At 35.9% G+C, this 26,572-nt stretch overlaps 1 protein-coding gene and 1 long non-coding RNA gene across 2 annotated transcripts; both read right to left on the minus strand.

Moving 5' to 3' along the window:
- Positions 1-3,145: 3,145 nt before the first annotated feature.
- Positions 3,146-7,493, minus strand: aldh8a1 (aldehyde dehydrogenase 8 family, member A1). Its single transcript, XM_016503838.1, has 7 exons — positions 7,266-7,493; positions 6,457-6,604; positions 5,693-5,848; positions 5,468-5,617; positions 4,873-5,129; positions 3,912-4,073; positions 3,146-3,720 (listed from the first exon to the last, which is right to left on the minus strand). The coding sequence occupies exons 1-7, from the start codon at positions 7,401-7,403 to the stop codon at positions 3,268-3,270; spliced, it is 1,464 nt and encodes a 487-aa protein (XP_016359324.1). The 5' UTR covers positions 7,404-7,493; the 3' UTR covers positions 3,146-3,267.
- A 3,173-nt stretch (positions 7,494-10,666) lies between these two features.
- LOC107701739 (uncharacterized) lies at positions 10,667-11,769 on the minus strand. The gene is made up of 2 exons (XR_001635679.1): positions 11,631-11,769; positions 10,667-11,499 (listed from the first exon to the last, which is right to left on the minus strand). It is a non-coding gene; the product is annotated as an uncharacterized LOC107701739 (long non-coding RNA).
- Positions 11,770-26,572: the final 14,803 nt, after the last annotated feature.

A 26,572-nucleotide genomic window follows, 5' to 3' on the forward strand; every position in this document is an offset into this window, starting at 1 on the left:
ACTCTAAAAAATGCTGTTTTTTTTCAACCCAACTTTGGGTCAAATATGGACTAACCCAAACGTTGGGTTAAATTTTTACATTAAATTTTTAACCCAAAAGTTGGGTTAGTCCATATTTGACCCAAAGTTGGGTTGAAAAAACCCAGCATTTTTTAGAGTGTATCATATTTGTAACCAAAGTCACAATTTTGAGATGTAAATTCACTAAATAAAATCACAACTATGAGAAATAGCATACATTTTGAGATATACAGTATATTGTGGCATGTAAGATAATAATTGTAAGATATTTTTTAAATAGTCACATTGTGAGATATACCCCCGGTTTTACAGACAAGTCTGAGCTGTTTCAACTGAAAGAAACTTGCACTGATTGATCTTAAAATATAACAACTCTTTCTCTTCCGCCTCTCTCCACTCCTCTGTTGCGTCAAGAGGGGTGGGTTGGATGGGTGGTACAGACACAAACATATTCCATACTTTTTTTTTCCTTTTGCAGGAAGTTTTCCAAGCTACGTGATCTTCCGCCATTTTCTTCCTGGGTCACGCACACCAGAGACAAGCTAATGAATGGGGAGAGACAGAAAGCAAAAGAAAGGGCTTTCTCCTTGTGTTTCCTGGAGTTTATTTAACCTGATTACACTTGAGATTTTTCTCACAAGTCAGCAATATTCATCTGAGTATTAGATGTCCTCCACCCACCGAGGATCTCAATGGAAAATTGCCCTGATATGACCTGCTGTTCTCTTCACAGAACATTTTTACATGCACATGTTTATCTGGATATTTAATGGAAGCATGCCATACATGTCTGGGTTTTTATTTATTTTTTTATTTTTTGGAAGTATGGACAGGTTTTAATAATTGCATATATACATATATACATATATATATATATATATATATAGTCATCTGGTTAAATGGTAAAACACAAGTCCCTAGCATTATCAAAACATTCTGCTATTCATTTCAATAACTTTTAATAACTTAAACTTACTAGCTTAATAAACTTAATAAATGTAATTAAAATTTCTACTTAAATTTCTACTTTCTATTAAAATTTTCGTTTTTGCTCAACACACACATACACACATATATATATATATATACATACACACTGCATATGTTACAACATTTTTTTAATTGAATTAAAAATAGTATTACAATATTAATATTATAATACAATATTAATAATATTATTATATTATTAATATAATACATTTTTAAATACATTTTGAAAAGAGGCTGTTCTTGGTTTTGAAATGCCTTCCTTTTATAAAAGAAGAAACATATACTAAAGGTATCAGACCCTAGGTCCATGGTTATTATGGGTGGCATCCTCAAATTATGCACGTGTGTGTGTGTGTGTATATATACACACAGGGTGGTACAGGGCATTGCCTGTGGTCAAGTCAAAATAAAAGCTGGCAGTGAGGGCTCTACCCTTTGAGCCACGGATGGTGTGTGAGCACGCAGAGACGTGACTGAACACATTCACAAGTTTCCTTTAGTTTTCTTACACAAACGTGCACACACCCCTCATTAACTGAGAAAACCTTTCAATATAGATGCAAGATATCACTGCTTTCCAGCACCATGCAGACACGTAGGCTGTTCTTAGTTTCTGTGTCTTTTTCAGAATACATTTTCGAGACAATCTATAGCCAATTATATACTTTGGAACCATTTAAATGTATATAAATGAATTTTCCATGCATTTTTCAGATTTACTTATTTACTCCCATGACTTTTCCTGGCCTAGAAATCACATTTTTAAGATTCCCTAATGGTTTTCCATGTGTCTGTTTGTTAGTGTCTATTTTTTCTGAAGGCCGGAAAGATGTTGTGATAGAGAGATTTGCCATAAAGACCAGAGAGGCCTGAACAGAGATGAAAAACATCATGTGTCCATCACTTCAGCTGGTGTTCTGATATGAAACATTCTGAAGCACGGAACAGTTGTGGGCTTTTGCAGAAATTAAATGTGTATGTGTGAGTTATGTGTACTACAGTATGTGTCAGATCTGATAAAACTCACACTCTGATCATTCTTGGAAACAGCACATCAATACATGCACCCAGCTGTGGTAAGCTAACACAAGTGTCTGCCAACCTAACAGCAATATTTGCAAACGTATGTTGTTCTGCTAAGATATAAAACCCAAATAAGATCTCTTTAATGTCTCAGCTGTTTCAGCAAAATGGGATTTAACGGAGAGCAAATTAAGTTTTTAAAGTGTTTAATATTGTCACAGACAGCGTTCATTACCTTTCCACTAGGAGCGCCACTTAAAAATAAAACAGATGAATTATCTTAATTCAAAAATATAAAATAAATGTAAATGTTAAAACTGTTTATTCTATAAAATGTTAGTTGAATCAAACAATAAAATGATAATTAAAATCTTTAAATGCTAAAATTTTAAATGCTTTTATTATATTTATTTTAAAAGTTTTAAATTGCATTTAAAAAAAGCATTGGCCAATTGTTTCTCTTAATCCTTTTGCCAAATACATTTCTTTACACATTTCTATGGATAAACAAACGCATTTGTAAACATTGCAATTTAAATGCTTCATTTTAAATTCTTTTTAAACATCGATACATTTCTTGTAAATACATTTTTAAACATGAATTAACTTTAGATTTAAATGTCTATTCACTGTCAATTTGAAAAGTGATCAATTATTCATTTGAATTAATACATTATTTTAAAGTATTTTAAGTGGCACTCCAAGATATCAAAGTCTGCGATCAAAACTCACAGATTTCATAAGAATGTTTTTTCATCCAATTCTTCGAAGACCAAATTATCTGAGCTACAATCTGCCCCTTCATTTAACAGCCATATATTTTTATATCAAAAATTAACTCGTTTGCGTCTTTCTTATTGCTCCCAAGGAATTTCAGGAAAAACAAAGTTACCGAAATAAATAATAAGATGAAGCAGATTATTAAACAAAGCAGACCTGAGAACTTCATTCTTTCTCTAAGCTATGAAACACCAACTTCTAAGCAATAAAATCGAAGACTGGTGTGTCTTAAAATGAAATATGCTAAAGACTGTGACAGTTTAATACCACCAAAATGATTCACCCACATTCGATCACCAAAAACAGTATGAAGCACTTTGATTTTCTCATGAACTTTATTCCCAATCATATCAAGTCTGATGGCTTCCTCTATATAATTTGTACACAGATTTGAAAAGACACATGAATCGCACAGCGACTCACTGTCCCTTGCATATATTGCTTCATCCTGTGTCAGTGTTTGATGGTGATGGACTTAACCTCAGTGAAGAAGTGGTATGAGTCTTTTCCCCCCTCTCGACCAATGCCTGAGTTTTTCATGCCACCGAACGGGAGGTTTAAATCTCTGACCAGCCAGCAGTTGGTCCACACCAACCCAGCCTGCAGTTTCCTAGCAACCCTGTGCACGCGCCCCACATCTCGGGACCACACCGTGGCAGATAAGCCGTAGCGGACGCCATTGGCTCGTGATATCACTTCCTCCTCCTCATCGAAGAGTGTCACACAGGTTACGGGACCGAAAATCTCTTCCTGCATCAATGCGGAGGAGTCTTTCACTCCAGAGATGATGGTGGGCAACATGAAATAGCCACTCGCATTTTGTTGTGGAAGGGTAAGTTTGTCCACACCCTCCCCACAATGTACCTGGGCACCTTCTGTCAGCGCCAAAGCAACATAACCTTTAACCTGTAGGAGTTAGCAGGCAATTTAAATGTTTTATTTAAGTGTCTGTTTGTAAATGTAGTAATTTCATTTTATGCGAAGATAATGACTGTATCCTTCATATATCAACTTTCTAATCCCACACTGTCTGACACTTAGCATTGAAAATGCAGCATGTTATATCAATAGAAACACATCTGTGATTATCATCAGACCTTCTGTAGATGCTCTTTGCTGATGAGCGCTCCATTGTCATTTGAGGGGTCAGAGGGCACTCCAGTTTTCCACCGACGTGCCGTCTCCACGAAACGAGCAAGGAATTCTGGGTAAATGCTCCGCTCAACGAAGATTCTGCTTGTACACAGACAGATCTCTCCCTGAGACAGAAGAGAAAAAGATATAAATAAGTTCTTAAGTAAATCTCACAATTATTACTGGTCTGTGTGAACTAATTATAAACAGACACTTTAAATATTAGCACAGAGATGATGTGTTTGTGTGTGTGATGTGAAGGCCTGAAAGAGAGAGAAAAAAGAGAAAGAGAGGGATAGAGTGTGAGAGAACCCAATGTACAATGCTGTATTAACAATTTATGTGTTCTGAGCACCACAGTGTGGCAGAAAACTGAACTACGTGGTGTCATCCCATTTAAAGAAAGGTTTGAGACAGTATAATAAACATTTCCCAGTTAACCCAATATATTATGATATGAACTAAAATTAAAACTAATAAAAATATTTTTCCCTAAAAGAAAATAAAGCTGAAAAAAGACATAAATATTAGATGAAAAACTGAAATAAAATGTTTAATGTATAAAAAGTGAATTATTAAAATTACTAAAACTTAAATTAAAGCTCAAAAGCATTATTTAAAAACTAATAAAAATGGCAAAAGCACATAAATTTACTAAACAACCTAAAATGAAAATTAAAAAAGAAAGCTAATTAAAAAAAATAATATAATAGTGTATAAATAATACTACAATAACATTGTTTATATATTATATTTTACATAGAAGACAGTATGGCAGCATGCACAATGCTAAAGTCTTGAATGGAGTAACCTGCAGTATGTTGATATGTTTAGCTCAGTAATTTAGTAAATTTTTTTTGCAACAGCTATATATGAAGCTATATGAAAACACAACCTGATTGGTCAAGCTGTGCAGGAGCTAACCTGGTTGGAGAAGCTGGATCGTACAGTAGTGCTGATGCACTGCTCCATGTCAGCATCAGCAAATATAATCGCCGGGTTTTTCACACCAAGCTCCAGTGAAAGCTTTTTACAGTATGGTGCACTGCGCTCTGTTATCAGTCTCGCTGTAGCTGTACTCCCCGTAAATGAGATCAATGGCACGTCAGGGTGGGATACCAATGCATCCCCGGCTCGTGGGCCAGTACCAAAGACAATGTTGACCACACCAGGTGGAAAGCCTAGAAAATGCACACACATATTATACAGAAATATTCACAAAATGCATCCCTGTAATAACAGAAAAACAAAGCTACTAGCCTCAGGCCATCCAAGATGTAGATGTAGATTTTTGTGATGTTTTTATCAGCTTTTTGAACTCTCGTTCTGACGGCACCCATTCACTGAAAAGGGTCCATTGGTGAGCAAGTGATGTGATGCTAAATTTCTTCAAATCTGTTGAGGTGAAGAAACTCATCTACATCTTGGATGGCCTGAGGGTGAGTAAATCTTAAGTAAATCCTGAGGGTGAACTATTCCTTTAACAAATCTGACAAGGATACACACACAAATCCCTCACCAGCTTCCTCCAATAGCTGACACATCATCCAGGCAGTGACTGAGGTCATTTCACTGGGTTTCGCCACCACAGTGTTGCCTGTAGCAACAGCTGGGGCAATCTTCCAGGTCAGGAGGTACAGTGGCAGATTCCATGGGCTTATAAGACCAGCTACAGACAGGGAAATTGTAAATTTAACATGCATAAGCCAACTGAAATAATAGTACAGTATAGACAACCACATACCCACTCCTACAGGACAGCGAACTGTGTAGTTGAGACAGCCCATGTGATCCATCTGACTGCAATCATTAGTGTGATGCAGGACAGATGAAGCAAAAAAACGGAAGTTGTCTGCTGATCGTGGAATGTCCACATTTCGGGCAAAAGTTATAGTCTTCCCTGGAAAAAATGCGTTAAGTCCATTTAATGCGTTAAGAGCCCCCAAAAAGAACTGAATGAAAGTGAATGAAATTGTTCAGTGACAGAAAATAGAAAGTAATACTGATATATGGTCCAACTGAATATTGTGTAAAATACTTTCAAGTATTACAAATATATATATATATATATATATATATATATATATATAGTGAGAGAGTTGTTGTTAATTTAAAAAAAAACTAAAACGTTAAACTTAAAAATATGAGAAAAATACGAAAAAGTAAAAAAAAAATGTTAAAGCTACTAAAACTAATAAAACAAGACAAAAGCACATAAAATTACAAAAAAAGCTAATTGAAAATATTAATAAATACTACAGTAGTATATAAAGAATACTAAAATAACACTGATATATGTGGCCATTCAGCTCTCTAAATATTATATAAGCCACTGGGGGAAAAAAAAACATCTGTTTACTAGTAGAAAAGTACATTGCTGACTCGCTTAAATTCTGTCTACCTTTGGTTTATTGTGCACTAGTAAGTCCTTTGAACTTATTTAGTCAAACCTGTTTAGTGTGTCCTGTAATATGGTGCTGTGTCACACTGCAGTTTCTAGTGTTTTACCCTGGTCTTTAGACTCAGCCTGGGCAAACTCCTCCAGTCGAGCTTCTATCAGGTCTGCCAGTTTATTCAGTACTTTGGATCGCTCTGCTGGACTCTTAGCTGACCAATCAGGAAAGGCCTTTTTGGCTGCTGTCACTGCAGCATCCACCTATAAGCAGTGAGCAAAGGGTTAACTCGCATGTAAATTGGATACATCTTGCTTTGTATAGGTATTGGCCCATTTTAGGATATGCAAGAGTTATGTATTGACAGCATTTTGGTGTTTAAATTCTTTATTAAGTGCATTAAAATTGACTCTACTGACTATAAAATGTATTTAAAAAATAAGTAATATCATATAATATATAATAATATTGCACAAAACAGTGATGGACTGTGCATACCACATCTAAACTCTTTTCTGTTCCACTGACCCAGACAAGTTCTTCTGGTGTGAGCTATAATAGTTAATAATTAAACACTGGACATTGAGCGTCGCCCACCTGATTATGACCAAAGTGTTTACCGCGAGAAGACCAAAGGTAGTCACCCTGACTCAGTAAGTGTCATTACTTTCGCCTTCCTTGGAATTTGTGTCTTCAGCCAGATAATCTTGTGACTAGTTACATATTTTTAAAGTTGAAACTACAATGATGTTTTTACACTAGAAACAAGTGAAAATGTTCATCTAGTGAAATACCCATTCAAACAAACGTTCAAGAAAGTACATCTATAGTGACACAGACCTTATCTGATCACGCACAACTTACATCTTCAAATATTAGAAAGAAATTGAGAATTATAAAAGAAATATCACAAAAAAATCTCACCTCCTCGGGTCCACTGTCTGGAACTTTGCAATAAACCTCTCCAGTCGATGGGTTGAAAGAGTCTATTAACTTGGAACATGGTACAAACTTCCCACCGGTATAGTTTTCCAGCACTAGATATTTAATGTCTTTTGACATCGCAGAAAAATTAGATTAAAAATCAGTTTTGCAGACAAAAGAAAACCCTGAAATGTTTGCGCACCAGTCAGCACACTGTTACATATGAGCTTTCACCGAACTCGTTTGCAATCTGTTTACTCAAGCAAATGAGAGGTTGCATAGTAAACTAAATAACTCCTCCAGCAGATATGACACTCGTTAATTAGAGCATGAGCTGGGCATTAAAAGACCTCAACTTGCTGGAGGTTTTGAGATATTATTCACATTTCTGTGAAAAGGGAATCGTTGCCTTGAGTTGAATATTAAACACTGATATATTGATGACTGACCAATACATTTACAATAAATTTGACTAAATAAACCAGTACAAAACTATATAACACTAAACCTCAACACATTTAAAGGGATTATTTAGAGACAAACATGTTTATAATATACTGAAATCCTCATTTGGGCAACTGGAGTGGGTGCTTTTATCATGTAGTGTGCACAGAAATAGCACCCAATGCTGATAATGTATGTTGGGGAACACGTTTTGAGGAAGCACGTTCTTTAAAGAAATGAAAACCAAAATATGTACAGGTGTGGAGGAGGCTGATAGATGTGTCACAGTATTAAGAGGTTACATTGGGAGTGTTTGTGTTGCTGTGTTTCTGAGAGCAGTGCTTCAGGCCTGAAATAACCCAGGATGCGGAGGATGAGGCAGAGACGTCAGTCACAAGAAGAAAGCTGCAAAGATAGTCTACCTACTTTACTTGGTGAAATACACAGTAACACAAATGATCCTAATACCACTACAAGTCCACAAATGTTGAGAAAAGTCACTGGTAAGGCATGCGGTGGTTTGTATTTACACAGGCTAACGTTTCACCTTTGGTTCCTTAAAGTATCTATATAAATGTCCAATATATTAAAATATCTCAAACTGAAAAGAACTCTTTTTGAGGATCGGTGTAACACCAGTACTGTATTGTGACCAAGTAAAAGTATCAACAACAATTAACCTGTCAGTATAGTTGTTCAAAATAGTGTAGCTTTTCCAGTAACAAGCTACTTTTTGGTAACAGTGATAACATCACTGTTATATATTTATTCCACTGGGTAGCTTAATTACAAAGCAATTTTATAAATTGATACGACTTTAATGTTTCATGAAGCAGCATTAGAACAAATCATGAAAGATTTATGGTGAAGAGCAGAAAGACTCAAAAGTGAGAGACTTTGCTCTTTCCAAATCAAAAGACCAGCCCCAGAGAAAAAATGGGTGGATGTTGAAATTTAATTTCTCAAGAAAAATATATAAAAAAAGTGACATGACATGTGGCCAAGTATGGTGACCCATACTAGGAATTAGTGCTCTGCATTTATCCCATCCAAAGTGCACACACACACAGCAGTGAACACACACAAACCGTGAACACACACCCGGAGCAGTGGGCAGCCATTTATGCTGCGGCACCCGGGGAGCAGTTGGGGGTTCGGTGCCTTGCTCAAGGGCACCTCAGTCGTGGTATTGAAGGTGGAAGAGAACGCTGTACATTCACTCCCCCACCTACAATCCCTGCCGGCACAAGACTCGAACCCGCAACCTTGGGTTACGAGTCCGACTCTCTAACCATTAGGCCACAACTTCCCCTCTGTATATAAACCACTATACAGAGAAAAATATCTATAAGGGAAAAAAATCTATAAGGAAAATTAACAGGCAGGGAAAAAAGACAACTCTTACTGTGAAAATGCCATTGTATGCAGTGATGCAGAAAATTAAAGGAAGGAAAAGATCATTAGACAATCACTTTGAATGATTTAAAAAGAGGATCAAAGAGAACAATGAGCTGAAATTAGAGAAAGGCAGCATTAAAAAGTTGCTATTGTCAGAAATGTTTCTTTGTGGGTAATTCAGAAAACTCTTTGATGCTTTTAAAGCAGAGCTAATGTCAGAATCTCTTGAGACTGCGATTGCTGCACTCAACTCTGCAGCACATACACTTAATATCCCGAAGCTCAGTCAAGAAAAAGTCATTTGTTACCCTGATTGATCCACTTCAGCAACCTCAGTGCTATAAAACTAAAAGGTCAAGTGCCCTATTTTTCATTGTGTTTTTTGATTGTAATTATGCTTATTAACTACTATCTTGTGTGGTGGATAATGTCTAAGCAGCATATTTATCATCAATTTCAGTATATTTCCTTTGTGGAAACATACTAGTAATTTTTCAGCGTATTCCTCTAGAGTACAACCAAGAGGCAGAGACGAATTGATTAAACCAAGCTTCACTGAATCAATGTGTAACCGTCTTTGAGTCCTTATCTATTCTGAACAAGCTGCAAAGTCTTTTGATTATCAGGCCATGAAGTGGAAAATGACAGCAGCACATTCTCACATAAGAAAACAACTTCTTAGCTACATCTGTTAGCGTTTCAGAGAGTGAGCACTTTCTAGAGTAAGTGGAAAATTACTTGATTTGCATAACTCACATTACACTGCAATAGTAAACTGTGTGTACAAAACATCAACGCACTGGGATTCACGTCATTCAGCATCAGACCAAAAGGTGCTAAAAGCCTTATCAAAAAGCCTAATGAAAATTGTAGGGATGAAAATAAACAGCTTACATGCAGGAAAAACATACATTCCTGTCCAGAATAAACAATGCTTTTGTTGAGCAGGGTAGCCCATTTCCAAAGAATTAAAAAAGCAAAAATGGTAATTGCAACTTTTTAATCCCACAATTATGACTTTTTTCTAACATTTCTAAGAATTGGGACAAATAATCATGCCTTTTTTTCTTACTATTCCATTATACAACTCACAATTCCGACTTTTTTCCACAGATTTGCAAGTTTAAATCTCATAATTGACTATTTTCCCTGAATTCTGAGGGTCACACTTTATTTTAAGGTGAAATTCTCGCTATAACAAACCTTGAACTATGACTTTTGCCTCAATAAACTCCTAATTTGCTGCTTATTAATAGTAAGGTACAAGTTTAGGTATTGGGTAGGATTAGGGATGTAGAATATGTTCATGCAGAATATTATAAGTACTAATATCCATCCAATATGTTAATAATAGGCATGCTAATAAGCAACTAGTTAATAGTGAGAATTGTTCCCTATACTAAAGTGTTACCGTTAATTTTTCTTCACATTTGTTTTTAGTGTTCTGTGGTGGAAAAAGGCTTCCATGATAAAACCAACAAACACTTTCCAAAATGGCAACATAGATGTAACAATGAAGAAATACTATGTTTACTGGCAAAGCAATACACAGACTCATGTTTTCCACAGTGATCAATATTTTTCTTTATTTTTCTGATGAAGCAGCTTTCCCCCAAATGAACAACTTCAGTTTCGAGAAACCCAAACAAAATATTCTTCAAATTAAAACCCCTTAATAATCAAGTCAAAAACAGACGAGTAAGAGTCATGTCCGTTAGGTCCTTAAAGTGATTACTGTTAGATTACAGACCCGCGGATGAGTTTCTCCCACATCCACAGCATATCAAGCATGTCCACTAGTTCTCAATCCTTCTGTTTTCTCATTAATGGTCAAGACAGAGTAGCAGCAATGGAAGGGCAGGTTTCACTCACACTGTCCTGCTTGCATGAGAAATTGATGGAGGAGATGAGATCAGCCAGTTGTGTTGTTTATTCTATTTTCCCTTTTACAAATGTACACATCCTTAACTAATCATATTAAGTAACCTTAAAAATCTTCCATTTGAACCAAGACTAAATGTTCATTATGTGCTGCCATAATATAGTCAAAAATTATAAAAGAAAATGAGTTCAGTTTGTTGTGAGGAGGGTGTGTTTAGGAGGGTTTGAGTTGAAATTTTGGATGAATTACTACACAGATCAAATTGTATACTGCAAGTTGAGGAGCAGGACAAAATGCAGTCTCTCTCACACACACACAAACATTCATGCTCATTCTAGGGCCTTTAGCCGGGTGAAATGTGAAATGAACTGTGGCTAGATGTTGCCTGGTGGGCATCTGTGTGTATGTGTTTGTGTTACTGTAGCTCTGAGGGGGAATTGCACTTCTGTCCAGAGGTTTCGCCCAGTTTTTTCGGGAGGATCCAGTTCCAAATGGTTCTTACTCTTTGATCTAGAACAGTATAAACATTAGCAGTATTAACAAGCATCACATTCTCATCATGCAATATCAAAAAAAAATGCTGATGAATACAACATGGCAATGTGTTTAGTGAGAAAAGGTGGATATGTACTGCCTTTTACCTCTGTGACAACTCCAGCAGCAATGGTGGAGCCCACATATCTCAGCATGAAGCGCCCCAGTTCTTTATGGTCCTTGTAGAGCTCCAGAGCCACAGGCCTCTGTGTTTGAATCTCCACCACAGCATTCTGTCCTTTACTCAAACACCTGCACAACATTTATACACCATCAACATCAAGCTGACAATGACTCTCCAGTAAAAACACTATTCTGAATCATTGTTAAAGAAACAGTTCACCCAAAGATGATATCAGAAAGTGTCAATGGTAATCACAAACTTGGAATATGGGACGCGCTTTATTTGTATTTATTAATACTGAAATATTTATAAATACTATTATAGTATTTATTAATATTTAATTTGGGTTTTTTCCGTTTTTTATTTTATTTTAGTTGATGTTATAGTGACTTTGTTATGTGCTTATTATTTTCATAGGATTTGTTTTTTTAAACATTTCTATTTAGCTTCAATTCATTTTTATTTGAGCTTTAGTTAATTTTAGTTCAACTTAAGCTTTTCAGTTAGTTTCTAAGGAAACATCTCAAATCTTCGTTTAAGTTTTTAAATTCAGTTGTTTAATTGAATCTAATATTTACATTTTGTTTTACCTCAGCTTTAGTTATATCACCAACATTTATTTTTCATAGTTTTATTTTTAGTTAACAAATGCAGAAGCGCAAATGAGATTTGAGAGCTACTGCAAAGGAGAAGAGATTCAGCAAATAATCTCTTAAATTTATGTTCATCATACAACAATACTAAATGTTCATCATAAAAAATAAGTTTAGGTATTGGGTAGGATTAGGGATGTAGAATATGTTCATGCAGAATATTATAAGTACTAATATCCATCCAATATGTTAATAATAGGCATGCTAATAAGCAACTAGTTAATAGTGAGAATTGTTCCCTATACTAAAGTGTTACCGTTAATTTTTCTTCACATTTGTTTTTAGTGTTCTGTGGTGGAAAAAGGCTTCCATGATAAAACCAACAAACACTTTCCAAAATGGCAACATAGATGTAACAATGAAGAAATACTATGTTTACTGGCAAAGCAATACACAGACTCATGTTTTCCACAGTGATCAATATTTTTCTTTATTTTTCTGATGAAGCAGCTTTCCCCCAAATGAACAACTTCAGTTTCGAGAAACCCAAACAAAATATTCTTTAAATTAAAACCCCTTAATAATCAAGTCAAAAACAGACGAGTAAGAGTCATGTCCGTTAGGTCCTTAAAGTGATTACTGTTAGATTACAGACCCGCGGATGAGTTTCTCCCACATCCACAGCATATCAAGCATGTCCACTAGTTCTCAATCCTTCTGTTTTCTCATTAATGGTCAAGACAGAGTAGCAGCAATGGAAGGGCAGGTTTCACTCACACTGTCCTGCTTGCATGAGAAATTGATGGAGGAGATGAGATCAGCCAGTTGTGTTGTTTATTCTATTTTCCCTTTTACAAATGTACACATCCTTAACTAATCATATTAAGTAACCTTAAAAATCTTCCATTTGAACCAAGACTAAATGTTCATTATGTGCTGCCATAATATAGTCAAAAATTATAAAAGAAAATGAGTTCAGTTTGTTGTGAGGAGGGTGTGTTTAGGAGGGTTTGAGTTGAAATTTTGGATGAATTACTACACAGATCAAATTGTATACTGCAAGTTGAGGAGCAGGACAAAATGCAGTCTCTCTCACACACACACAAACATTCATGCTCATTCTAGGGCCTTTAGCCGGGTGAAATGTGAAATGAACTGTGGCTAGATGTTGCCTGGTGGGCATCTGTGTGTATGTGTTTGTGTTACTGTAGCTCTGAGGGGGAATTGCACTTCTGTCCAGAGGTTTCGCCCAGTTTTTTCGGGAGGATCCAGTTCCAAATGGTTCTTACTCTTTGATCTAGAACAGTATAAACATTAGCAGTATTAACAAGCATCACATTCTCATCATGCAATATCAAAAAAAAATGCTGATGAATACAACATGGCAATGTGTTTAGTGAGAAAAGGTGGATATGTACTGCCTTTTACCTCTGTGACAACTCCAGCAGCAATGGTGGAGCCCACATATCTCAGCATGAAGCGCCCCAGTTCTTTATGGTCCTTGTAGAGCTCCAGAGCCACAGGCCTCTGTGTTTGAATCTCCACCACAGCATTCTGTCCTTTACTCAAACACCTGCACAACATTTATACACCATCAACATCAAGCTGACAATGACTCTCCAGTAAAAACACTATTCTGAATCATTGTTAAAGAAACAGTTCACCCAAAGATGATATCAGAAAGTGTCAATGGTAATCACAAACTTGGAATATGGGACGCGCTTTATTTGTATTTATTAATACTGAAATATTTATAAATACTATTATAGTATTTATTAATATTTAATTTGGGTTTTTTCCGTTTTTTATTTTATTTTAGTTGATGTTATAGTGACTTTGTTATGTGCTTATTATTTTCATAGGATTTGTTTTTTTAAACATTTCTATTTAGCTTCAATTCATTTTTATTTGAGCTTTAGTTAATTTTAGTTCAACTTAAGCTTTTCAGTTAGTTTCTAAGGAAACATCTCAAATCTTCGTTTAAGTTTTTAAATTCAGTTGTTTAATTGAATCTAATATTTACATTTTGTTTTACCTCAGCTTTAGTTATATCACCAACATTTATTTTTCATAGTTTTATTTTTAGTTAACAAATGCAGAAGCGCAAATGAGATTTGAGAGCTACTGCAAAGGAGAAGAGATTCAGCAAATAATCTCTTAAATTTATGTTCATCATACAACAATACTAAATGTTCATCATAAAAAATCTGTGATACGGGGTTGTTTAGAACATTACTTTTTTTTTTTTTCAGTTCACTGTTTCTGTGTGCACAAATTTGATTCTATATCATTAATCTACTTACTTTGGTTTCTTCTTGAGAACTTCTCCACTGCTCTTGTGTAATACACTGACTAACTTCCTAATAGTGGCCGGTTCGCTTACGGTCTGATAATGTAACAGTACCTGAAAATCAAACACGAGCAAATGTTAACAAATGCACTTGCACATCCCTCATATACATATATATACATATACATACACATATACATATACATATATATACACATATATATATACACATATATATACACATATATACACGAGAGAGAGAGAGAGAGAGAGAGAGAGAGAGAGTCTGAACAGAGCATTTCCTCACCGGGAAGCCTTGCGTGATGGGAACTTCTATATTAAAGAGTAGAATTCTTGCTCGGAATCGTGTACAGGCTCTGATGGGCTCTTTAGGATCACAGAATATACATCCAACACTAGAAAGAGAAGATAATGCGACGAGAAAACCTAATACATGATCATACAGAATCAACAGTGCCCAGAGTTTTTAACAAAGGTAACACACACTTTGCACACTCACTTTATTTTGATGATGTCCATGCCAGTTACAGTTAGACTGACATGATCACCAGCAGCTGCCCAGTCTAAAGCTTCATCATGAAGAGTGATGCCTAGAGACAGACAGACTGCATTTTAAGGATGCATCAATAAAAATAAAAAAAATAAATAAAAATAATTTCCATAATTTATGCAAATTAGGGCTAGGTGATACACTACCATTCAAAAGTTTGAGGTTGGTAAAATCTTTGAAATAAATTTTTTTTTACTTACCTAGGCTGCATTTATTTTATTAAAAAAACAGTAAACAGTAATATTTTGAAATGTTATTACAATTTAAAATACTATTTAAAATGTAATTTATTCCTGCGATGACAAAGCAGTATTAAAAAGTACTAAATTTACTGACAATAGTGTATATTCTCATAATATTCATTATATGTATTAAATAATTTTTCTGCATTTTATTGCTACATTAAACATATAAACAACTATTCTGCCCAGTGCTAATACTGTGCATCCCTACTACATGCAGCATCCATTTCTTAGCCACAGAACTGGAAAAAAAGAACTAAAACAAGTTTAAAGCACTGTAAAGATTAGTAGCGAATTATGATCAGTAGTGTACGGTCTTTCATGACAACACCAGAAGGGGGCGCTGTTGCATATCCTCCTAAAGCATATGGCATATGCATATCCTCCTCAAATCTCTAGAAGCTGATAAAGCTGTGTTTACCTTTAACAGTACAGGTCTCATTAGGAGGCATGGCCAGAACTTTATCTCCTGTCTGAATGAAGCCAGCCTCAATCTTCCCCGTCACACAGAACCCAGAGCCCTGATCTGAAAACAGTCAGGCTGTTTAGATGATCATAAAGTAAAACGTCTCTTAACTGGCTATAATGAAAGAGTAAAAATAAGGGTTTGTTTCATTTTTGGGTTTCATTTTTTTAATAACAAGGGAATACATGGACAGAATCAACTTTGATATTTGTGCATTTTGCTTTTATGTTGGTTCCCATGCTGACCTTTGAAGACGTCTGAGACACAAAGCCTGAATGGCTTCTCCACTGACCTCTGGGGTGGTTTAAACGCATCTGCAGACAGATAGAGAGAAAGAGATGAGGAAAGATGCAGTAGTCTAAAGGTTTTCTGTTTGCCTCATCAAATTTTGATGAGTCAAAGTAAAACTGCTGAGGATTCTCACAACTCGGCCACCAATCAGATCACAGCATAACGACACAGGAGCTCCTGCGAAAATCATCACAGCAGATGATTCTACATTCTTACACACACAACTCTGTACATGAACACAGAAGCACCCATTCAAACATTTAATTGTGCCACATCAGATTTTTTAGCCTAGTGGATTGTTTTTGATGCAACTTAAAAAAAAAATAAAAAAAAAACTTTGATAATTAATTTGCATAATTATTGAAGCGGAATTTTTTTTTGGTTAATTTAGACACAGCCGCACCTTCTACAGACCATTTGATCATTATCTACTCACCCTCATTTTGCACTAAATGATTTTCCCACCCGAAAACACAAATGTGTGTACACAAACACACACACACCTATCTGTTCCAGTAGGCATGGCCCAGTGTACCAGGCTGTAAGATCTGCAACTTTACTCCTAGTTGTCAGATTCTCTCCGGATAGGCCGCTGGTAGGGATGTAAAACACATCGGAATCCTGCAAAGACAAGCACGTTTGTAACACATGGCACAGATCATTTCCATAGTGGAATGTGCTGTTGATGGATCAAATCAACAGGCTGAAAGCAACCATGAAATGTTGCTTTACATTCCCAAACCATTCACCACCCGGGTTTTCACTGGCCACAAAACAGAAACACTGGATATATCCAATAACACCTTGTACAGGTACACAACACATATCAATACAGTTAACTGCAAAAACATCTAATGTAGATCTATAAAATGTGTCAAATTTAAAATACTAGAAAATGGCGAAAGAAACAGATACGCACAATAGTCTCCGTTGTTGTAATATAGAGCTGCATTTACACTGAAAAATTATAAGAATCTCTCATGTTGGCAAGAAATAGCACATTGTACTCATAATATTTTAGAGACTAGACATACTAGAAACAAGTTGAGCAAAGTTGAAACTAGTAAAAAGCTGAGGCCTGCAATCAGATTCTCTTCCGTAGCCCATATTTCATTATTACAATGTAAGAATTCTCATCTATTCTTGTATGGTTTTGAAGGAGTAGTTTATACAAAATTGAAAATTCTGTCATTTTTTACTCATCCTTATATTGCTCCAAAGCCATCCATATATATTGGTTCCGTTCAAACAAAAATATTTTGTATTACGCAGAATACACAAACTGACATAAAAAAGCATTCATAATTCATATGGATCTGTGCAAAAGTGAAAATGTTCCCCTCCACCACAGCCTCATTTTTGCTTAATTCAAAAAAATATGGCATGTCAAAATGCACAGCAAACAGGCTTGATGTCAAATGTTTTATGAACATACCTGAAGATTTTCAACAAATAATAGCTTAAATTTCAATCTAATTCTCACATAAAGCTATATCGTATCACAAGTTCATAAAAACAGCACACTGGACATGTTGCAAAACCTATTCATGTGTGTTCCACGAAAGCAAATAAGTCATAAGGGGTTCATCAATGGAAAAAATAACATTTTTGTGGGAGAAGAGGTTAACAGTTTCTTTAATATGCATTTGCAGCACAGGGGTATGGAAAACCAGAAAAGACTGACAAGAATCAGCCTGTAAGCTAATATATTGTGTTAGATTCAATCAGAAACATGTATGTGAAACCTATTTTATATAAATGAATATAAATACATAAATATTTCATATAAATGCAGTTTCTGGATGTGTCATCAATCAGATAAAGCCTCACTTTATCTAGAAGCACTAACAGACAAAAATCATGCACTTAAATGAAAGTTAAAAAAAAATTGGGGGGAAAATTACTAAAGGAAAACATGCAGAGGGGAAAAAGATATAAACATCCTTCATGTGCACAGCCAACATTACCTTAAAACCAGCCAGCTTCAGAAAGTGACCGAGCTTAGAGACGATTTCCTGGAACCTCTCCTGCTGCCAGTTGACCTGCAAACACACACACACACACACACACACACACGATGTGATGAGCAGGAGTGGTGGGAGAGGGATTGAAGCGGAGTTCTCAGACATAAATAAAATCATGATTGACACTGCAGTGGTTACTGTACGATGTTGTGGTCACCATGGTTACCCACCTGGTCCATCTTGTTGACAGCGACGGCAAGCTGTGTGACTCCGAGAGACCGAACAAGCAGGCCGTGCTCACGGGTCTGCCCCCCTGCCTCGAACCCGGCCTCAAACTCCCCACGGCTGGCATCTACGACTAACACAGCCACATCTGCCTGCAAAACACACACACCACCTCAGACAGTCTGAGACCAGCATCCACCACTAATGACACCTGCCAAGGCACCCAAACACTAAAGTATTAAAAGTTTTTCTGCGTATTTCTGTAAAGTCAACATCAAAATGCTGCTCACAACACACACCCACTTGCCCCCAAAAACCCTTTCTCAACAGACTGACAGGAGGAAATGAGTAAATCCGGTCTGCACAATGTGACTAATTTCATTCAATGCATTTGGAGGTATCAGCCAAATCCAAACACACACTCATATACAGAGTACTAGTGGTGGTGGCACCCAAATCCACAAAGAACGAGTTTCATTGAGACTTTACTGTGCACAAGAAATTATGCAAAGACATCAGTTGTCCTCTCATCAACTCGTGTGCACGCAAAAAGTAATTAGGCAAATGAAGAACAGGACTTTATTAAAAGATTAGTTCAACCAGAAATTAAAATGAGGTCATTTACTCACTTTCCTGTCACTCTAAATGTGTAAGACTTTCTTATGTGGAGAAATTCTGAATAAAGTCCCCTGTTTGTTATGTAATTACAAAACTAAAGACTGAAGCTTTCAAATTTAAAGAAACACACCATGAAAGCACCATAAAAGTGGTTCATATGACTTGTGTCTTAAGTAATACAAAAGCATTTTGTGAGAAACAGACCAAATTACATCACTATTCAATGGTCATTTTCCCCTGTAGTGAGCTGTTAACCACTGTGGCCAGACCACTGAGTCAGTAAGCTGAACTTGAATCAGTCCGATTTGTCAATGATTCATTCAGACCATGTTTTACCCATATCAACTGCTTCACTAAAGATCCAACGCAACAGAATGATTCATTCATGAATCAGACAATGCTTCTCTCATGAATACACCAATGAGTTACAGTAGGGCAGATGTCAAGATTTTTAGTGAACCACTTTTTTAGTTTGAAATTTGTGTCCAATTCAGACACAAAGGTATTAATTATATGGCTGCATAAGATTGGGAATATAGTGCACAAGTTGTATGAACCACTTTTATGATGCTTTTGCATCTTTTTTGAAGAATGATATCTTTAGTTGCTGCTCATTGCAAATGCTTGAAACAAATTCTTCAGTGTTGTGGGGAAGATTTAAGACAACATCAGAAAATCTTAATTTTTGGGTGGACTATACTAAGTGTAAGTACCTGGGCCGCCCCTGTGATCATGTTCGGAATGAAGTCTTTGTGTCCTGGTGCGTCCATCAGAGTAATAACTTTCGAGTCAGTCTCAAACTTTGTCATGCCCACATCCATGGTCACTCCTCTATGAAAATAAACAGGTGATAAACAAATAAATCTTGGTTTGGGTCACTTTAACCAAACAGAAATGATACCTGAATGTATTTTTATTAAACTTACCTGTCTCTCTCCTCTCCTGTCTCATCCAGTACCCAGGCATAAGCAAATGAGGCCTTGCCAGCTTTCTTGGACTCCTGCTCATATTTATGCATGGTTCTCTTATTAACGTTCCCCAGCACACACACACACACAAAAACAAAGTTCAAGTTTCACATTCTCTGCATATATACTGGTTTTGTTATCTAACAGAGACATTAGGCATCCAAATACTTCAGGGGAAGACTTTATGGACTTGTATTCCTTTTTCACCAGGTAATTGGATTAATCAAAAGAATAAAACATCAAAATATAAAGTGGATGATAATATGGCGGGATGGATAGGGAGTCTTCATTCACAGCCGATGGTTTGGATGGGGTCTCTGTGGTTGGTGCAGCGGTGACCTCTGGACTCGGCCCTCTGCGAACTGATGGGGCAACAATGCCGTTTTCTTCCACACTATAAAGACACACAAAATCAAATGTCACCTCAGAATTTTTAACATGGCTTGCTGTGTATTATTCTTGTTCTTAAAGTCAAAGTCAGTTAAATTGACATGAACAAAAACAAGGCTGTGATGAACATACAATCATTATGTCGTACTGTTTTACAGTCCTAGGTCTAATTTTCAAAAAAACATGTTTTTGTATTTTTGGGGGTCAGTAACGTTGCAAAAAGCTTTGCTCACCAAGGCTGCATTTATTTCATTAAAATACAGTAACATTGTGAAATATTTTCAAATGTAGCCATTACTCCAGTCTTCAGTGTTACATGATACTTCTGAATCATTCTTATATGCTGATTTGGTGTTCATGTAACATTTTGTATTATTATTTTGTTATTAATATTTTTGAGGATACCATAATAAGTTTTCAGGATTCTTTGATGAATGGAAAGCTTACAAAAAAAACAGTATTTATTTGAAATGTAAATATTTTGTAACATTATAAATGTCACGTTTGATTCATTTAATGCATCAAAAGTATTAATTTCTTTCATACCAAAAAATAAATCTTACTGACCCCAAACTTTCTGAAAGCTAATATATATGTTTTGTGTACTGAACAATCTACATTTTCAACTTTTTAAATTCAACATTTTGTTAGTAAAAACCTACAAATTTCTTCTGAAATGGAAAGACTGTGGAAACTTTAGCATGAGTCCTCTAACAGCCATTTAAACAAACTGTTAAGAACAAACTAAACCAATTAAATAAAGTACACTGGCTGATCCACCTGCAGATACCCCTACACCCTTTCTACTGAGCTCGATGGGTGTGGTCTGTGGCTGAAGGAGTGGGAGTGATGGGCTGTGGGTTTGTATTTGTGAGTGTGTGAGATTAATCTACATGCACCAGCCATCTCTGTGGTTTTCTGCTACGCCAGAATGCAATGCAGGTAGACAAACTTGGCCTGGTTTGGAGAATGAATTCTGTATTCTAAGGACAGATATTTGGTATTCTGTGGATAGCCGATAACCAAGACGAAGGTCATTTTTTCCATAGATTTCAAAAAAGCATGTTAACAAAGGATGCAAATCTCATTTCCACTACATCAAGACTCAAGGCAACCATCTAATTAGTAATTTATCTGACAATTTTATCCAAAGCGACCTACACTTTCTATTACTCTGGTGTCATGCTGAAAAAATGTTAAAAAAATAAAAATGTAATTAAAGATTAGATTAAATTAAAATTAGAACTTTTGCTCAAATAAAATAAGTTTTAGTTTAAGTACTAAAATTAGTCAAACTTAAGTAAAAATAAATCTTAATAGAAATACTTAACTAAGACAAAATACAAAAGCACATAAAATTCCTAAGATTAAAATGAAATCTGACAATTTGAAAATAAAAGCTAATTCAAAATATTACTAAATATTATAATAGTGAATAAATAATACTAAAATAACACTGCCCTACCAATCATAAAATCTGATTCAAAACCCTGTTAATTGTAACTGTATATTGAGCTAAAACTACATCACATACTATGAAATAGCTTGTGAGTGACTGAGCATTTCACTAAAACGTGAAATGCTGAAAACGTGACATCTCTTGTCTAAATAGGACACGGTGATACAGTGCACTTATTACAGGGACAGTCCCTGTGGAGTGAGCTGTGGTTAAACGCTTTGTTCAAGAGTGAAAGATGGTAAACGATCACATAGTTCACAGAGAGCCCCCTTATAAGGTTTGAAGCTACGATGTTTGGGTTAAAAGGGCAGATCTTTAAACCACTTCCACGTTACCTCAATTGGCTTACCTTCGCACATCAAAGCCCATGGTCTGCTTCTTGCCTGACACAGTCATGCGGGCAACCTTTGGGACAACCTCTGCTTCAACACGACTCTCTGGAGCCTCCCGTGCTTTAGCTAGAATGTAGAAAACAGCATACATACACTAAATTTGGAATTTTTTTAAATAATATTTATATTACTGATATTTAACTTTAATATTTCAAAGGAATAGTTCACCCTAAAGAAAATTTACTCACTCTCAGGCCATCCAAGATATAGATGAGTTTGTTTCATCGGAACAGATGTGGAGAAATTTAGCATTACATTTCTTGCTCACCAATAAATCCGCTGCCGTCAAAGCCACAAGTAATCCACACGACTCCAGTCCATCAATTAACATCTTGTGAAACGTAAAACTGTATTTTTAATAAACAAATTCATAGAGTCCTCTATACATAATATTGCTTTCTCCTGTAAAAAAAGTTGTCTTGTCTGAATCAAGAGAGAAATAAGCACAGATGATGCACCGTTTACTAAAACAATCCAGATTGTTTATAAACAAATATGTTGGCAGATTTTGATGTGAGAGGGTAACAAGAGATGCACTTTTTCCCTGGAGAAAGCATTATTATGGATTATATTTTGGCCAGAAGCGACGATTTAAAGTTAAAATGCCTTAATGACGGATTTGTTTCCTACAAACACAAAGCTTTTCACTTCACAATAATTTCATTGATGTTTGTATCAGCTGTTTGGACTCACATTCTGACGGCACCCATTCACTGCAGAGGATCCACTGGTGAGCAAATAATGTAATGTTATGCAATTTTCTCCAAATCTGTTTCAATGAAGTGAGTAAATTTTCAGCAATTTTCATTTTTGGGTGAACTATTCCTTTAAACAAAAATACTTTTTTCAGTACAAAGCAAGCCTTTTGCACTATACTAGTTTCAGAAAACGTATGAGTGTACATTTTATGAAGGCAAGTTTCTTGTTTGGTACAGTATAAAGGGTTACTCATTTTTCAGATGAGCAGATGTGTGTGTCAGTGCACTCGACATGCACTGAGCCTTGTTTTCTCACTATCTTACTGAAATTCATGAGTCAACCCCTCCACGCTGCACCAAAACAGGCTCTGCTGTAGACCCAGAGAGGGGGAAGGGACGAACGAAAACGAGGATGAGTATTTTTTTCTGTCCCTGTAAGGTAAATGGCTGCAGCGAGTGCTCAGTGTCTCGTCATAGCAGTAGAGCCGTTTCAGTGGCAACGGCCACAGCCAGTCATCTCTCACTGAGCAGCAAACGCTCTGGCCAGGAAAGGGTTAACTCCGGCACGTCACTCGTACTCCCACACTGACTGTGCACTTCCAGCACACAGAGGGTTAATGTGCTAAAATAATGCCACCTCTAACCCCCAAGAACAAAAAGGATGAGAAGATGAGTAGGTTAGGGAGATCTTTAAAAAATATATGAATAAATAAATAAATAAAAATAAAATAAAGTTTTGATGGAAAAACACAACAGAGAAAAAACAACTTTGAATTTTGGGAGAATTTGCGAGATGTCTGACTCACCTTGGAGGAAAAAAACATTGATCTTAATCATTTTTAAGGTATCATAACGTGAGAAAGTACACATATTTTTGCATTGTTATATAACCTAACGTTAATAATTATATAAAAAATAACCACCATACAAATCACCAGAAGTTTTAGAGTTTAAATGGCCACACTGGAATGGACTTTACGCACACACAGAGCTCAAGACGACAACAAAACACACACACACCTGTTACAGGGACAGGAAGTGCTGGGGAATGTAGATATCAGTTCACCTGCTCTCTCGTGCACACACACTCAGCCACACCCACAAAATATCTCTCATCTGAACACACACATTCACACACTCAGCAACACTTTACACACAAACCACACCAACACAACATATCTCTACACACACAGCCGCCAGAATGCTCTGTGCTGCCAAATTAAACTCAATTCTGACAAAGAGCTCCAACACACCATAAATTGCAGTTACAACAGCAAATGCAAGTTAAAAAAAAAAAATACATAAATAAAATACAACCATAAAATACAAAAAATGCTGCCATAAAAAATACTTTTTTGGATCAAGGAAATGAGCAACAGTTAACATGCATCACCAAACCATTATTACTTTAACAGCATTTATTATTAATACTTTCCATATGCCACAGTCACTATTTAAATTCATTCCTGATTAATTCCATTTTATTTTTATTTATTTTTAGTATTTCCTACATACATGTAATTTATACATTTACTTTACCTTACTGAGTACTTACTATAAATACGCTTTGGAAATATTGTAAACGTTATCATGTCAATAAAGCATTGTTGACTCCGACTCTGTGTCAGATGTTGTTCAAAAACCATTACTCAACTGTGATGACAATAAAAACTGGTAGAAAAATAATATAAAAGGTAGAACAAAACAAAAAAAAACCCAGACACACACACCCTTCAGGATATGTAAATGTATTCTTCCTAGAAAAACGGATCCAGGACTATTCAAACACCAGTGAGACATGATCCTACCTGATTATCTGCCATCTCATTTACTCGCTGTCAGTGACTGTACACACACCTCTCACTCTGTTCTGACTCCATCTTTCTAGATCAGTGAACTACCTGCTAGCCCTCACACACACTGTTACATTAGATACTATGTATTATAAACCAAATACATTTGAACAACCATGGTAGAATCAAAGTAACAAAACGCAAGAAAAAAAAACAAAAGAAAAACTAAAACTCTAATAATAATAATAATAAAAAAAGAATAAACAAAAGAAAAAGAATATCTAAATAAACAAAAGTACAAAAACAAAAAGAGTACAAAACAGTTGTATTCCATTATAACACACTGTCTAACTAGAGGTCTGGAAAGTCAAATCAAATGTGTTGGACATATTTTTGTTTCAGTAGGGGGCACTAGTGTAACAAGTACTGGAAAGAAACAGGACGATTAACCCATGCAAAAACCCAAGGAGGAACGGTCTTCTTTCCAAAACACTTACAACCTACATAATCTTCTCTCCAGCTTATCTTTCATCCCCTTCTTTTCCATATCAGTTATTTTATTGGGTTGAGTGTAGCACTGCTGTCCCATAACTATGGGGAACCCCCACACACTCACCTCACTACTGCCATTCAGATATCCTCAATTCACAATGACATCTCATTGTGAGAGTATTACAGATTTTCTCACATACAGCCTTGCCCATTTGGTACACACCTGCTGAAAACAATACATGAACATGACAGACACACTCAGATGCATCACACACTGTTCTTATTTAATCTCTTTCATAAACAGGGAAGGGCAAAGGTTGACAAAGGCCTAAGTCTGCACGAATGGGACATTCTTCAACACCTCCATCTTTGCTAACAACCTAGAAAAACTTTTTAGTTTCCAAAGAAAATGTGAATGGCAATTGCCTCATAGAAAAAAAACTCTACCATGATGCTAGGGTGAAGCTAGGCATTGTGAGTGAATTTTAGCACAATGCTAAGTAATAGCTAGGGTGTTCTGGACAGTAACTAGGTGGTTTCTAACATTTCTTGAATCTGAGTAATTCAGTGTTGTTATTTTAAACTTAAAAATAAATTTCATCCATTAATAATAAAAAAATATTAATGAAAAATGTAACTTAAAAAAATAGAAATGTTGACTTGGCAACTAAATTGATAAGTTTAAGTTGAAATACTAGAATTACTAAAACTATAACTGAAGGAAAAAAATGCTAATAGAAATAAAAAATAAAAATGCCAAAAGCACATAAAATTAAGCTCAAATTAAAATGAAAACTGAAACTAAAAGCTAATTAACAACAATAATAAAAACTATAATATTAATAACAGTTTTATAAATAATACTAAAATAACACTGGGGTTGTTAGCAAGTTGCTAAACACTTCAAAGGGTGTTCATGAGAGTTAAAAGGGCTAGGTTGTTGCTAAGTTTTTCTTAATCTGGGGTGCATTTCCCAAAAGCAACTATGGTCACAAGTTCCGTTGTTACCAACAGAGTTCAACAAACCTTAGTTGCGACCATAGTTAACTACAGTATCTCACAGAAGTGAGTACACCCCTCACATTTTTGTAAATATTTTATTAAATCTTTTCATGTGACAACACTGAAGAAATGACAATTTGCTACAATGTAAAGTAGTGAGTGTACAGCTTGCATAACATGTCTAAACCGCTGGCCACAAAACTGAGTACACCCCTAAGTGAAAATGTCCAAATTGGGCCCAAAGTGTCAATATTTTGTGTGGCCACCATTATTTTCCAGCACTGCCTTAACCCTCTTGGGCATGGAGTTCACCAGAGATTGAGTCCTCTTCCACTCCTCCATGACGACATCACGGAGCTGGTGGATGTTAGAGACCTTGCGCTCCTCCACCTTCCATTTGAGGATGCCCCACAGATGCTCAATAGGGTTTAGGTCTGGAGACATGCTTGGCCAATCCATCACCTTTACCCT

The sequence above is a fragment of the Sinocyclocheilus anshuiensis genome, unplaced genomic scaffold (genome assembly GCF_001515605.1).
Source record: "Sinocyclocheilus anshuiensis isolate Anshui unplaced genomic scaffold, SAMN03320099.WGS_v1.1 scaffold1658, whole genome shotgun sequence".
NCBI classification, from domain to species: domain Eukaryota; kingdom Metazoa; phylum Chordata; class Actinopteri; order Cypriniformes; family Cyprinidae; genus Sinocyclocheilus; species Sinocyclocheilus anshuiensis.

Coding starts and splice junctions, on each gene's coding strand:
- aldh8a1 (XM_016503838.1), bottom strand. CDS start 7,403: ATGTCAAAAGACATTAAATATCTAGTGCTGGAAAACTATACCGGTGGG. Junction 6,605..7,265: donor CAGACAGTGGACCCGAGGAG/GTGAGATTTTTT, acceptor CACTGCTTATAG/GTGGATGCTGCAGTGACAGC. Junction 5,849..6,456: donor GGCTGAGTCTAAAGACCAGG/GTAAAACACTAG, acceptor CATTTTTTCCAG/GGAAGACTATAACTTTTGCC.